General features: G+C 35.3%; 1 protein-coding gene across 1 annotated transcript in view; it reads right to left on the reverse strand.

The window, feature by feature from the left end:
- Positions 1 to 16,513, reverse strand: part of CNTN6 (contactin 6) — a 288,847-nt gene that overhangs the window by 39,713 nt on the left and 232,621 nt on the right. The window contains exon 12 of the mRNA XM_029917072.1: positions 9,655 to 9,782. Coding sequence (XP_029772932.1) covers positions 9,655 to 9,782 — 128 coding nt within the window. The remainder of the gene's footprint in view (positions 1 to 9,654; positions 9,783 to 16,513) is intronic.

Here is a 16,513-nt window from a genome sequence, read left to right on the forward strand (position 1 = left end):
CAAAAGGGGAAACAAAATTTGAGAAGCGGTAATAAAATGAAATGATTTCTAACTGATCTACCATGAAGATCAATCCTATGCTGGCCGTGAAGAAGGCTGAGAAGAAAATTTATTGAACATGTCAACCCCCCTTTTGGACTTTATGAATAGAAAGCTATTTGGTTTCTACAGTGTTTTCCAGTCTCAGCAGAAGACTGGCAAATTATTCTCCTGAGAGGCTATGAAAGAGAGAGTCTCTTAATTGCTGGGTACAAGCATAATTGAAGATGGGGAATCTTACTAAAAACAGGGAAATTAAGGAACATGTACATAATAAGTACAGAGATACATGTCTTATAACATCATTTAGCTCTCAGGGTACTGGCTGCTGGCCTAGGAAGTGGGGGACGATTGTCCTAGGCATCTGATAAACCTAAGAAAAAACACCTAAACATAGTATCTTTAAGAGTTTCCCAAGGATATATCCCAGTCAGATCATCCTAGTGTGATTTCCAGTATTAAATACCGCCCCCACCAACTTGATCAGAGCTTTCTATAAGATTTTTATTTTATTTTATTTTATTTTTGTTTTTTATTTATTTTTGAGAGACAGACAGAGACAGTGTGAGCAGGGGGGTCAGAGAGAGAGACACAAAATCTGAAGCAGGCTCCAGGTTCTGAACTAGCTGTCAGCACAGAGCCCAACGCGGGGCTCGAACCCACGAACCGCAAGATCAAGACCTGAGCCGAAGCCGGACACTTAACCGACTGAGCCACCCAGGTGCCCCACTATAATATTTTTAGTGCCCCATTCTTAAATATGAACAGACAACTAAGATTCACAAAGTATCTTTTTACACCTCTTAGTAAAGGATGGGGATTTAAGACAAAGAAAGACAAGAAAGCAATTTGGGACCACAGAGGCCACGCAGGAAAGTCAAGCTAGTTAAAAGAAAAACTATGAGCAATATTTTTAGAAAGAGAAAAAAAATGTAAAGTATTATGTAAAAGAACAGTCAGAAAATAAAGGACACTTAGATTTGAAAAATAGTAAAAACAAAAATTCAATAGATCTGAAAGACAAAGTTGAGAAAATTTTCCAGAAGGTAGGAAAAAAGGATACAAAATCGATACTAAGAGAGGGAAACAAAAAAATATATATATAGTTCATATATACATGCATAAAAACTACATCTACAATCTAAATGTATATAAATATATAAATTATAATAAACTACACACAGATAGATACATACTCCCACAAACATAAAGTAGAGTGCCAGTTTAGGTAATTTAACTTCTTCAATAATGGAGATTATAGAAAAAGAAACAGAATAAATTAATAAATTATTCAGGAAGATAGTCCAGGATGATGAGTATGAGTTTTTAGGATGACAAAGTGCACTGAACGCCCCTTGTAAAGGCTGAAAATAGATTGACACCATAGCACAACATCATATAATTGTGGAATGCTGGGAAACACCAACTGAGAAAGACAGAGAGAGAGACAGAGAGACAGAGAGAGAGAGAGAGAGAGGAGATGTCACAAACAACAGTTCAGAAACCAAACTGGTTTCAGCTTTCAGAGCAGAGTAACATCTCCAAATTGCCAAGGATAATGAATTCCAATCTAGACTTCTATTTCCAACTAAGCCATCAAGCAAATGTAAGCATAGAATAAATACATTTTCAAACAAGAAAGATCTCCAAAAATGGCATTCCTCTTGAATTCTTTCTCAAAAATCCACTGGAAGATGCATTTGATCAAAATGAAGGAGCAGGTTGAGAAAGGCATGATGCTTAGGCAACTGGTCTCCCAAACACAAGGTCAGGTTGATTTTTTTAAGGGGAGACAACTGAGATAAAATTGAGGAGTGAATGATTGTTAAGTCCATAGAAATTAAGCAAACAAACAAAACAAGAAGATTACTAACTCTAGAGAAAGCAAATACAGGAAAATCAAAGCTAATCTCTGAAATAAATCCTGTTCGGAGATAACAAACAAACAAGGAAATCAATGTAATGGAGTCTTTAATTTTCCTCCTGTAGCAAGCCAGAAATGGAGGAATTTTTCATCTAATATACTTTTCCTCTTCATATGTATACTTGCATAAGGCTAGTAAGTTTAGTCAAATGTAAGTTTTATCAGCTCAGACACGTGTTTCACAGATTAAAAAAGAAATGCAGCACTTGGTATATTCTACTATAGGCAGAGAATAGCTTAATTTCAATGCATACAGTAACCATGGTCAATATATTCCAGTTTACCTGGAGGTACTATCACCCATTTATCTTTCACCTCAATATTTAAATGATTTAGAACAAATATGAAAAGACTACCAAAACCCCAGAATAAAACAAAGAACAGTCTAGAGAAAGTGACTGTCTACAATTCGAGTTGTCTAAATGAGAAAACATGTCTTTGTACCAGGCACGGTAATACTGAAAAATTTCCCAGCAAGTAATAATGTAAAATGTAAACATAGATCTTTTATATCAACAAGTAATCAGAACAGGGTCCGACATCTATACAGAAAGAGCAGGCACTGTAGATTATGCTTAATGAATTAGATACACCAACTACTCAGTTTCAAAGCTGTTACTACGTAGCAATGACTGTTTTTGGCATCATGTTTATGTTTCTTATAAAAAGATAACATTCACTCAGTCCTTCAGCTGTAACTCTGTGCTGGGCTGTCATAAAACATCAGGTGGAAGAATTCTGTGGTTTGATAGGAAATGGAATTAGGAAATTTTATTTTGCCTGGAGACAGGATCTAGTAACAAGACTATGTTTTCTTCTGAACATTTATGTTGAGGTGAGGGGAGGCAAAGTGAGAAAATAAAAGCAAGAAGATGAGAATCAGGGTGAATTGTATTCATCTGATTACTTTTTTTCCCTTTGAGCACCACCCTCCCCCAACCCCATCCCTCACTTGGGCTAGAAAGATTCTGCTAACTGCTTCCTTAATATTCAGGATCCACAGACTGAAGACAGAACTTGCACCTGAGGGTGTTTTCCATACTAATGATGCACATTATTCCTAAAAAAAAAAAATGGCACTACAACATAAGTGAGTACCATGCTGCTTTAGAAATAGATGGCTTGAGGAATCCAATAGTTTCTTTTAGTATCAGAACGGAATCAAGGACATATCACTGAACTTCTATCTCCTAGACTAAACCTGCTCTTGGTAAAAGTGGTTTTTGTTCTTTTTTCTTAATTTTTTTTTTAATTTTGAGAGAGAGAGAGTAAGCACACATGAGTGGGAAAGAGAGGCAGAGGGAGACAGAGAGCCTTAAGCAGGCTGCACATCCACGAGTCCCCAGATGGGGCTTGATCCCTGGAGCTTAGGATCATGACCTGAGCCAAAATCAAGAGTCAGATGCTCAGCTGACTAAGTCACCCATGCACCCCTGTGTTGTTCATTTTTTATAAAAACAGAAAGTAGATACCTAGTGGTTTAGGCCGAGTGAAGGAAGCCAGACACCCATGCATATACACTGTATGAGGGCATTTGTATCAAATCAGTGGCAGAAAAGAATTATAACAGTGGTTGCTTCTACAAGTAGGGCAGGATCGGGAATGAAAGAATTAAGACAGGGCATAAGGGAAAGTTCTATAGGGTGATGTTCTATATTTAGTAGAGTTTGGGATACACAGGTTATGCATTCGCCAAAATTAAGCAAACACACATTTATGATTTACGTGTTTCATTATATGTAAAGTCCACCTCAAATGGAAAAGGGTATATAAAGAGATACTGATTCTAATAAGTGAAAGCTGAAGTAGTTAGAGAAAGTACTAATCTTTGTAAGTTACTCCATTTTCCTCTTCACTGGACTTTAAACAATGCCATGTGAAACTGCATATGACTCATGTGGTTATTATTACATAGATTTACTGGAAGATAAACAAAAAGAAGGAAAAAAGTTCTACCACTTAACTAATACAGGGGCCATGGTCAAGTGGTTTTAGCAATCTATGCCTCGGTCTCCCCTTGTGTAAATGAGATAATAATTATTTGCTTCACAGTGTTCTGAGGGGTCACTGAGATGATGTTCATAAAGCAACTATCACAGTGCCTGGGACACAGCTTTTATTGGATAAATGGTAGTTAATAAAAAGGGGAATAAAGAATACAACACCAATAACAGTAAAAACAAAGTCTTCAAGATCTCACACTAGTTAGTAATAAAGCTAGTCAATCTAATTCCAAGGTCTGTGCTTTTCACTTCTTTGAGGAGTAGTATACATCCATCTGTCTGGTTTCCTTCACTATCCTTTAAAGACTAGCTATCTACTCCCTATTTTTATTAAGAATAAACAAAAATTAAAAAAAAACCCAAAACTGAACAGAATATTAACCAGTTTTGGTTGAGTATGTTCAGTGAAAAATATCTTGAACAATAAAAGCAAACAAAAGGTGCAAACCTGTAATTTATTAACATTTGTTCTTTACATTATATATTAGACAATATATATTTTAAAAAATAGTGGCTTAACATTTTATCTGAGTGATCTGTACTACATTTTTACAAGACTGTGGAAAAATTGTTACAAAGAGCAAAATAAGATTGATATTGTATTTGCTTAAACAGACGTTTTTTGGGGAGTTTCATTTGTTTGTTTGCATTTTTACTTGAACAGATTATGTAATTCAAGTGTCAAGAATTCACTCAGCAGTGTTTTCAATTTTGGTGGGGGAAAGAAAATTCCTAGCCAGTGTAAAAATTGACTATGTATTTTTTTTTCAGCTGAGAAATGCTTCCACTAATAATTTGTAAACATTCTGGGGAAAAAATGAGCAGTGCTGGGAGACTTCTCTGTAGAGGTGCTTTTAGCCACTAAAATATGACAGATGATTTCCAATGTCCCTTGTCATTTCTGTGAGATTGTACTTTCGGTTTACTCAATAAAACTGAGCTTCTCCATAAAGCTGGGCTCAACCCCTCAAATCCTTTAAACTACCTTTTAAAGCCACAAAGACTCCAATTATCTACCGAACTTGGTATTTCTCTTAGTAAATGTAGAGCCATTATGTGCACACCATCATTCTACTGGAGAAAATGGATAGGCCAGTCTCTGTGCTGGTATAATAAAGACTTCTATCACAAAGAATAAACAACTAAATGAGCAGCAATAAACTTAATTTGCACATTAGATATGCTTTTCCAAGTTCCGACATTTCAGTTCAAAATAATGCTAAAGCAATGAGGCCTATAATTGAACATCCAAAACTTCTCCAGTGGGGAAACAAAAACAAATGTTGCCTGCAAACAAGATCATTTTTATAGCCTGCTGTTACTCTGCTTTTTAATAATTTTTCAAATGCCAGATCAAATAATTTCCTGTTTTATGTGATTTTCATATACCTCTTACTGTATATACACACTGTCATTTTAATCCAACTCTTCCAAAATGAAAACACTTAAGCTCTCTCTCCTTTTGATTTCCTGTCTGTGCCTATGGAACATGTCCTCAGATTACATTAGGCAACTTCTGAGGCTCTGGTGAGGCTGCTGCTAATTACACTCCCAATGTTTGAATGGAAAATTGCTTTATCCTGCTGCATGAGTGAAACAGAACTCTCTGACATACAGTGCAGATAACTTCAGAATCCTCTTAACACAGATAAGCCATATCAGCTAAAAACTAAGCTGGAAAATATCTTCCTCTTGTAACTATTATCTTTTTACATGTTATCTAACAACAACATTTCTTGCATGACTGAGGCTGATAAGTAAATTCAAAGAGAGATGATTGTTTTATCAGCTTTACTGAAATTTCTCATTTGCTCCTTACCACCCTATTACCAGTAAGGTCACCGTATGCTGATTTTGGTGTAAGCGACAAAATTATATTTGGCTCCATAATGACAATCAGATGACCATTATAGACTAAAAAATACACACACACACACACACACACACACAAATACAATCTCAAATCATCTTAAACAACCAGATGACTACATTCAATAGTCAAGAAAATGGTTAAATCAATGCATATTATTATCGTTCTTTCTCAGATTAAAGCATCAAATTTGTAGGTTGTAAAATAATAATTCTTTGTCAGTAATAACTTGAATATTCCTACTTGAAAGAGGATATGCTAATGACTCATGCGAGACCTGTATTTACACAGCAATCCCATAGTTTAATAAATTATATATATAATATAGATCAATAAAAGAATCAAAATTTCTAAAGGTACTTTTATTTGTACTGTATGCATTTTGTGTTTATGTAGTTATTTTTAAATGTATGTATTTGTATTACTATGTGTGTATGTCTTTTTGTATGTGGTTCTTGTCAATGGCAAGGAAGCAAACAGATCCCCCTTAAAACGGAATGTGGGTATTTCATGAAAGTTAAAAATATCAAACACAATTTCCTTCTCATTATTAGATATAAACAAATGAAAATTACTTGATATTCATGCATATTAAAATATGCCTTTTTTGCACATGTAAATGAGTCTCTTCTTTGTGCTGAAAATACTGGAACAGTGAGATCCCTCCATGAAGTCTGTAGGATCTTCATGTAGCTTCACATTTGTTCTTCCTTTTATAGCAAGGAGTTCTCCATGTGTTATAAACACATGACTGCAAACACTAAAATAGGGAAGGTGAAAGCACTTACAAGTTCGTTATTTTCCTTTGATGCTCTTTATTGCAAAGTATTGTATCCTAAGCTTACCCCCTAAAAAATAGATAACTTTCCCATTAAAAAAAATTTTTTTACATTTATTTATTTTTGAGAGACAGAGAGGGACAGTGTGTGAACAGGGGAGGCACAGAGAGAGAAAGAGACACAGAATCCAAAGCAGGCTCCAGGCTCTGAGCTAGCTGTCAGCACAGAGCCCGACGAGGGGCTCGAACCCATGAACCATGAGATCATGACCTGAGCCAAAGTCAGACGCTCAACTGACTGAGCCACCCAGGCACCCCTAAAAAGAATTTTTAGCATTTTTTTTATTATAGAGAGACAGAGCATGAGCATGGGAGGGGCAAAAGGACAGGGAGACACGTAATCTGAAACAGGCTCTAGGCTCTGAGCTGTCAGCACAGAGCCTGATGTGGGGCTTGAACCCACAAACTGCAAAATCATGACCTGAGCTGAAATGGGAAGCTTAACCAACTGACCCACCCAGATGCCTAGAGAACTTTCATATTTTAGAGCAAGGAGGTCATAATAGAAATTATTTAAGAATGAAAGAGTGGAAGGTAAAATAATTTCACTTGATCAATAATTATTTATCAAACACATACAGTTCCCAGAACCGTTTTAGGATTTATGATATTCCTGCCTTCGTTATGCTTCTTTCTAGAGGAAGGGAAGATAGAGAAAGAACTATAGACATAACAAATATGTGAATTGTATAGTATGTAAGAAAATGAAAAACGCTCCAGAGGAAGGAAGAATGGAAAAAATTAAGGTGACCAGAAATGCAGATTGGGATAATTTTTGTTCCAACAGCCCCAGAAAAACAACACTAGAAATAAACAAAACTAAGTCAAGTTTTTGTGTTTTGTTTTGTTTTAAACTGAGCGATCCTACTTATTTCCTCCCTTGTACAGAGAGTTGAGTTCCTGGGGATTATGGTATATTTTATTGACTATTCCAAATCATAGATGAAATTGTTTCTATTTGAAGAACTTGGAACCTATCTAGCAAAACACATGGCTGTCACCTATGTGAAAATCCACCTGCTACCTTGAGAAGTAAGCAGTCCAGATGTTCCAGAGTTACTCAAATTTATGTGAGGTTTTTCATTTTACCGTTGGCCCATTCATCACTAAAAGACAGCATCATCATGCCGAATGTTTGAAACATTTGAGGAAGAGAAACTATTCGTTCAGTCCAATATATCCATTAGCTTCTCCCCACCCCCCCCTGCTTAATTTTGGAGGTGAAGTGTTCTTCATCACTGTATTTTAGCAGCAAAACCATTGGTCTTCCTCATGGTCCACAGTGTTTTATGGAAACTTCCATTGAGAAAATACATTTCTACTGCTGATATCCTCTATCATTTACATTTTACATTTGAATTACCTCTGGGTTTCTCCATATTTGGGAAAATTAACTGTGATGTTGTCTTCCAACATATTTTAACCGTATACTGCAATAAAATGAATGTATACCACCTGCACCTTGTTAAGTTTTTTTTCAATGTTTATTTTTTAGAGATAGAGAGACAGTGTGTGAGTGGAAGAAGTGTAAAGAGAGAGAGGGAGACACAGAATCAGAAGCAGGCTCCAGGTTCGGAGCTGTCAGCACACAGCCCAATGCAGAGCTTGAACCCACAGACCATGAGATCATGACCAGAGCTGAAATTGGACACTTAACTGACTGAGCCACCCAGGCACACCTGCCTGCACCTTCTTAATTTAAAAAGGGGAATAAATCCTTTTTTTTCACTTAATATGATTTCTTTCAACATAAAGCATTTATACTTTTCAGGTAATTAGTATTACCAAATGTTTGCTGGAGAGATACCCTATCATTAGATATAGTTATAGCATATTCCTTAAAATGTTAAGTCCATCTCTGTCTGAAAAACCTGATGACAATACATTCTTAAGGAAGTAAAGTTTTTCAAAATGTGCCATGCTGATTAGATTTTGACACAAGTGACATCAATCACATTTCTCCTGAGTGTTTCAGACAATTGTCACCAAGCATAATGTAAAATGCTTAAGACAATGTTGGCAGAAATATCTTCCAGGGATAAAGGTAGGTATTTTTTTTTCCTTGAGACATTTTAAGGGATAGTGAAGTGTAGTGGCTAACTACTTTTTATTTAATATATTTATTTTTAATAGAAATGATGATAAAGCACCAACTGCTGAATTTAATTATTTGGGCTTAATTAGCTGCTCAGACAGTCATCTTAATCATCCAGGAGGCAAGGAAATGATAAAAGTGACATAGCTTCCAGTAAACATACTAGTTTTATGAGCTGAGATTCAACAAAGTAAAGTGGCAAAGATGGGAATAGATACTTGAATACTAATTATGTCCCTCGGTGATATATGGAGGTACATTTGGATTGATAGCTTAGAAGTTTGAAGAATAGAGTATGCAGTTTTATCATCACAATTTATGTGAGCTTATATGTCAACAGTGATGGGAATATACTAATGACTTATATGGACACAGATATTTTAATTTTTTTCTCTCTGAAACAAACTACTTATAAAGTGCATGCAAGAGAGTCTGCATTTCACTAGCTACACATCTAGAGTTATATAAATAAATGAACTGGGTTATGTACTTGGCAAACTTATATCCAGGCAAAAATTTCATATAAAATGAGAGCTTCTGAAGGGAATTGAACTAAGAAAAATATTATCAACTCGCTTTATCAAAATGTCCATAGCTTCTTATACTAATGCATTTGTGAAAATTTAAATATTTTAGGTGTCGGTGTTAAGTCTGTTTAATTACTCACTGACAGCATTTCAATTGCCAAAGTATTCACATCTACCGTGTATCCCACTGGCAAAGTAAACGTACTATTAATGAATATAAGAATGAAACTCTTACATAAATTGTGAACTCAAATATTTCACATATATGATACGATACAGGTTTGACACTATGATAGAGATTGTGACATGCATGCATATCTCCAATGTTCATCAAGCACAAATGAAGATAATAAAATACCTTTTACGACTAGGCTGCCAGTGTTCCTTGCAACGCCAAACTGATTTGTAGCAATGCAAGTATATGATCCAGCATCTGACCTCGTAACATTATATATCTTGAGGCTGCCATCCTCTGAGAGAAACACTCTAAAAAGGAAATACATAATTAACAGAATTAAGGCTCTTAAAAACTAAGTCTTGGGCATTTATTTTCATTAAATTTTTTTTAATGTTTATTTTTGAGAGAGAGGGAGAGAGAGAATGAGCAGAGGAGGGGCAGAGAGTGAGGGAGATACAGAATCTGAACTAAGATCCAGGCTCTAAGCTGTTAGCACAGAGCCCAATGCGAGGCTTGAACTCACGACCTGTGAGATCATGACCTGAGCTGAAGTTGGGCGCTTAACCAACTGAGCCACCCCATATTTTCATTTTAAAACATTACTAAAACCAAGGTCATTCCTTTCCTATTATTCTGTTCTTGACTGTGAGCACCTTTGAATTTCCACAGTAGAATAAATGACATTTGCTTTTAGCCTGACACAGTGTTGTTAATTATACTATCACTTGAATTATCACTGTTGATTTTGATGTCTATTAAAAATAAAATGGATACTTGATGCTATAATGCCCATTTGCTTGATTAATAACAAATTCACTGGGCATTTGGGAAAGTCAACTCCATGGTGAACATTGAACTTGATGTTAGAGAAATGCAAGCTGATTTTCATATTGTTTAGTTGTGGCTTTATCAAGCAGCTCTTACTTAGCACTTTGAGCCACCAAACAACAGGGTTCTCAATGACAGAGTGTGCCAGAATTAGTGGGTTGCAAGAACCACCTCCATGGTTGCACAGACCAAGGGCACAGTCTTACCTTGTTATGTGGCTATCCCATAGAAGAAGGTAAGAGCATAAAAAGAATGAAGTCTTCATGAATCAGACTGAACTAACTGGTCCTAAAATACATGCCATCACACAGTACATAGTGAAGGGACAGCAGTTTAAGAAGCTCCAGTCTTTCACAAAATGATTCTTATTAAGTTTTCTCTGAAGCTCAGATAATCAAAAGCAAATATCAGATCACTGTTATAAAAAGGGAAACCCCAAGACTGGTCTCCTGACAGAATCACCATCAAATGTTTTCATAAGGAAAAAAGAAAAAGAAAAATTAAATCATGTGACCAAATTTATGTCTTAAATTTAAGCAACTTAAAAAAATAGCTCTTAAAACATTAGTAGGTAGCCAGGGTTATACAAAAATGAGATGAAAACTAATTTGTAACAACAATAATTTTAAAAGAAAGGCAGACATGACCGTTGGCAAGCATGCCATGTTTACAAACAAAACCAAACAGTATTTGTTTCATTGCAAACCTATCATTGTGTCTAATATGAGTATCACATGAAATGTAGCTAATATACTTAATTACCCAATTTGAAACCTAGAGAAAATCAGCCAACTACAATTTGTAGTAGCCAGCTTCTGATGTCGGGTTTATTATTAGTGATGTGGTCCACATTCTGTCATCAAGTGAGTAGACGGCGCCACGTCAGGGTTTAGAATGTCCCATGGCATATAATCAGATTTTTGTTTCAGTCATTATCTTGGAGTACTTCCCAACAGCCGACAGTTGATATCTCATTTATTTTCTGAAATGTCTAGAACTCTTGATCACAGTTTATACTAACAATAGAATCATACCATTAATGACATAGTGGTAAAGCTATTCTACTATGCAGCAAACTCCTGACCAAATAGAATTGTGTCTGATATAATCAGAAGAGATCAGTGTGAGAAGCATTTGAGTGCATCAGTTACTTCTAGAATTTAGGGGAAAACTAGGAATTTTCATCAACACAGCAATGTTAAATTTGGCCAATAAAACAATTTAAGTGATATAGACTGCATATCTGCTCATATCTAAAGGCCATCATCCAAATTTCTAAGCTAGAAATGCCAATGTTTATATGTCGTATATTTTTCACTTAGGTTTCAGAAAAGGACAATTCATGTAAAAAGTGATTTAATATTACTGATTCCACTTCCTTTTTCAGGCTCATGGTATATATGTTCAATAATGTTTGTTAAACTGAATTAAAATTGTCATCAATGAAATGGATTCTTTCTATTTAAATCTTTTACTACTTTTTAAATGTATATTTACTTTTGAGAGAGACAGAGTGTGAGTAGGGGAGGGCCAGAAAGAGAGGGAGATACAAAATCTGAAGCAGGCTCCAGGCTCCAAGCTGTCAGCACAGAGCCCGACATGGGGCTCAAACTCACAAACCATGAGATCATGACTTGAGCCAAAGTTAGAGACTTAACCGTATTTCTGTTGAAATTGGAATCAGTCAACCAATATTTCTCATACTGTTTGAAATACGAGGAATGCAGGCTAGGAAAAAATACTATCTGCCCAAGATTAAATAGCTAATAAGTATTAGAGGATGAATTGAAAGTTATATCTGATCATCTCTAGCACTCATCCTTTATCCAGAAGCATCCATAGTCACTTGCAGTAGACTAATTCTCCATGTTATTTTTCTAATTCTGCTTGTTAATTATGATGTTCAAGAAGAACATTAGATGCCTTTAGAATAGTCATATGTGTTTGCTTCTCAAAATGTGGTCTCATTCCAGACCTACTGAATCAAACTCTGCATTTTAACAAGATATCCAGTGATTGGTCCACAATAAAGTGTGAGAAGCACTGATCAAATAATTATAAGTTAAACTATAGTCTGGAAGGATTATTTCTAAGCAAGAATCCGCACTTTTTTTTATAAGGGCAATATGTAACATTTTTTTAAAAAGTTAAATCTAAATATTTTATAAAAGTAACCAAACTAGTAACCATACTGATTTATCACTTATTTAAAATAGATGATTAAAAAATCATTCTCAGTAGCAACCTAAGATATAAAAAGCCAGAGGTTTAACTATAATTAGAAATTTTATAACATGGTAAATAGTCTAAGTATTATAACTTATCATTTAATTCTTTCAATCAATAAGACAAAATGTAGTAATAAAACTTAATCTATGATAACATAGATAGAATCAAACCACATAATCAAAGCCCTAATTTTATGCAGAATAATTAAACCAAAAATAGTAAAGTGAGAACTTCCAGTTCTGTTACATATTAAAATATGGCTTAGCAGAAATGATTAGAAGAAAGGAAGGAAGAAAGAAAAAAGGAAGAAAGAAAGAAAGAAAGAAAGAAAGAAAGAAAGAAAGAAAGAACAAACACCCAACTAAGATTAAACTGTACTAAACAGTTAACATTTCCAGAGAAAGAAGAATGCATCCATAAATATTAACTGGAACATTTTAATTCATGGTTTTGATAATATTCATAGAGAAAAATAAAGACTGATTTTTCTATCCTTCTTTTGGAATATTTTAAAAGAGAGCTTAAAATGATATCTGACGGGTTCCTGGGTGGCTCAGTCGGTTAAGCGTAAGCATCCGGCTTCGGATCATGTCATGATCTCAAGGTTGGTGGGTTCAAGCCCCACATCGGGCTCTATGCTGACAGCTAGCTCAGAGCCTGGAGCCTGCTTCAGATTCTGTGTCTCCCTCTCTCTCTGATTCTCCCCTGCTCACGCTGTCTCTCTCTGTCTCTCAAAAATAAATTAAAAAAACATTTAAAAAATTAAAAAAAATAAAATGGTACCGAGGTTTGTAAAAGACATACTAATAAAATATATTAAAATATTATATCTTGATTTCATATAAGCGTCTTTGGTGTTTAAAACAAAACACAGCTACAAATATAGGTAAGCTTAAGTATCCAAAAAATTGAGAATAATCTAGTAATAAAAATAAACATTTTTGTGAATAATTAGCAAAGAGAATATAGTTACCAAGAGAGAAACATAAGGCAATAAATTGATTGACTATATAATATATATTCATATTTATATTAGGACTTAATGCAGAAATTATACAGCTAATAGACAATAAAAGCATAAATGAAAATATGTGAGCATCGTTTACTGTGGTACAGCTTCTAAAAATTCATTAGCAATTTAGAAACAGAATAGAGAGCTCAGAAATAAACCCACGGTTTTATGGTCAGTTAATCCATGACAACGGAAGCAAGAATATGCAATGAGGAAAAGACAGTCTCTCCAACAAATGGTGCTGGGAAAGCTGGATGGCTACCTGGAAAAGAATGAAACTGGACCACTTCCTTATACACTTACACAGAAATAAACACAAAATGGACTAAAGACCTAAATGTGAGACCTGAAATCATGAAACTCCTAGAAGAAACTACAGGCAATGATTTCTCTGATATCAGCCATAGAATTATTCTTTTATTTTATTTAAAAAAATTTTTTTAATGTTTTATTTGTTTTTGATACAGAAAGAGACAGAGCATGAGAGGGGGAGGGGCAGAGAGAGAAGAGACACAGAACCGGAAGCAGACTCCAGGCTCCAAGTTGTCAGCACAGAGCCCGACGCGGGGCTCGAACCCACGAACATGAGATCTGACCTGAGCCGAAGTCGGAGGCTTAACCGACTGAGCCACCCAGGCACCCCAGAATTATTCTTTTAGATATGTTTCCTCTTGCAAGGGAAACAAAAGCAAAGTTAGACTATCGGCTATACTAAAATAAAAAGCTTTTGCATGGCAAAGGAAACTATCAACAAAATGACAAATCAATTTACTGAATGGGAGAAGACATTTGCAAAAAACATAATCCAATAAGCAGTGAATACCCAACGTATAGAAAGACCTTATACAACTCAATACCAAAAAAAAAAAAAAAAAGATAATCCAACTTAAAAATGAACAGAGGACAAGAATAAACATTTTTCCAAAAGAAACGTATAAGTAGGCAACAGAAACATGACAAGATGCTCCACATCACTAATCATCAGGGAAATGCAAATCCAAACCACAATGAGATATTACCTCACACCTGTTCATAATGGTTAACATCAAAAAGACAAGAAATAAAAAGTGTTGGTAAGGATGTGGAGAAAAAGAAACCCTCACATTGTTATCAGGAATGCAGACTGGTACAGCCATTTTGGAAAAACCATATAGAAGTTCTTCAAGAAATTAAAAATATAATTACCATATGATTCAGTAATTCTACTACTAGGTATTTACCTACAGAAAATGGAAACACAAATTCAAAAAGATACATGCTCACTTGTATTTATTCCAGCTTACTTCTTTTCTTTTAGTGTGTGTGTGTGTGTGTGTGTTTGAGAGAAAGAGAGACAAGGTACGAGCAGGGGAGGGGCAGAGAGTGAGGAAGATACAGGATCTGAAACAGGCTCTAGGTTCTGAGCTATTAGCACAGAGCCTGACATGGGGCTTGAACCTGTGAACCACGAGATCATGGCCTGAGCCAAAGTCAGACCCTTAACTGACTAAGCCACCCAGGCTGGACGGTGCCCTGAAGCATTACTTCTGATAGCCAAGATAGGGAAGCAACCTAAGCAACCATCCATAGAAGAATGGATAAATAGTGTGTGCTATATATATCTAAAAGAAGTATTACTCAGTCAGAAAATAAAAAGCCTGAGATTTTGCCATTTGCGACAACAGGGATGGACCTTCAGGGTACAATACTAAGTGAAATATATAGAGTAAGACAAATCCCATATGATTTCACTCGTATGTGGAATCTAAGAAATGAAACAAAGAAAGAAAGAGAGAAACAAAAATATTGTTGTAAATACAGAGAACACACTGGTGGTTGCCAGAGGGGAGGAAGGTGGGGGTGAGTGAAATAAAGGGAATTAAAATAGAAAAATTAATACAATTTAAATATATAAGTGGAAATGGAACAATGCTAAGACTTTATTCCTTCTAAACTTATTCAGTAAATACTAATATCTGTTGAGTTCAAGGCACAATGTTAGATGTTACAATCGAAATATGAAAACTAGGGTGTTAATTAGCAAGGATGCATTTCTCTATGATTGAACTCAGGGGTCAAACTGGAAGGAGGTTATGAGCTATTATTAAAAGCTGACTCTACACAGGTCCTGTACTAATTTATATAATAAATATCAACTCACAGAATCTTTAAGTCAAACTGGGGTCACTATTATCATCCCCAAGCTTTTTGATGGGAAAACTGAGACATGGAAAGGAGTAATAATTTGTTCAAGTTACCCACGAGGTAGTATAAGGCAAAGATTCCAACCTGTTTTTCTCTTTAGAACAGGAAGCAACTAGTTGAGCAAGTGCCTTTTCACTTCAAGTTTCCAAAGCATAGTTTACTAACAGTATAGTTACTAAGAGCACAAACAAGAGCAGTTTACAGATTTTATGTATGGACATACCCTTGTATAGAATGATCTTTAATATTGGAGGTTCTTTTTTTTAATATCGGAGACTCGTAATCTTACCTTCAGAGTCCATATGCATATTTTCTCAGGGATCTAAATTTCTGTGAAATCTTAAAGGCAAGTTTGCCATCCCCCACATTGGGAGAGTGTTAAACATAAACATGAGGTAATAATGATGGCAGTATTAATACTAAGAATTCTCCTTCTTCTTTTCTATGCCATCCTATGCTGTAGGGTATTCTTAGTAGAGTTATTAGCAAACATGAAGTTTAGTCTCAAACTGCTGTTACTGTATGTGAGCCCTAATATTTAATATTTATAACCAGTGGGCCAAGTTACTCACATGCCAAGTCCTAAGCTTCTCACTTGTACCATGGGGATATTAGTATTATCTGCACCAGAGAGTCATAAGGAGGATGTGATAGAAATTATTTAAAATGCTAGCACTATGCCTGACTGCTAGTTAGCAGACAATACGTAGGTTTTTAAAGAACCAGTTTCTCATTCTTCCAAAGTTACTCTTGTAACTCCATGAAGAGTGACAACACTGTTTTTTG

The sequence above is a fragment of the Suricata suricatta genome, chromosome 12, assembly GCF_006229205.1.
Source record: "Suricata suricatta isolate VVHF042 chromosome 12, meerkat_22Aug2017_6uvM2_HiC, whole genome shotgun sequence".
Classification (NCBI taxonomy): Eukaryota; Metazoa; Chordata; class Mammalia; order Carnivora; family Herpestidae; genus Suricata; species Suricata suricatta.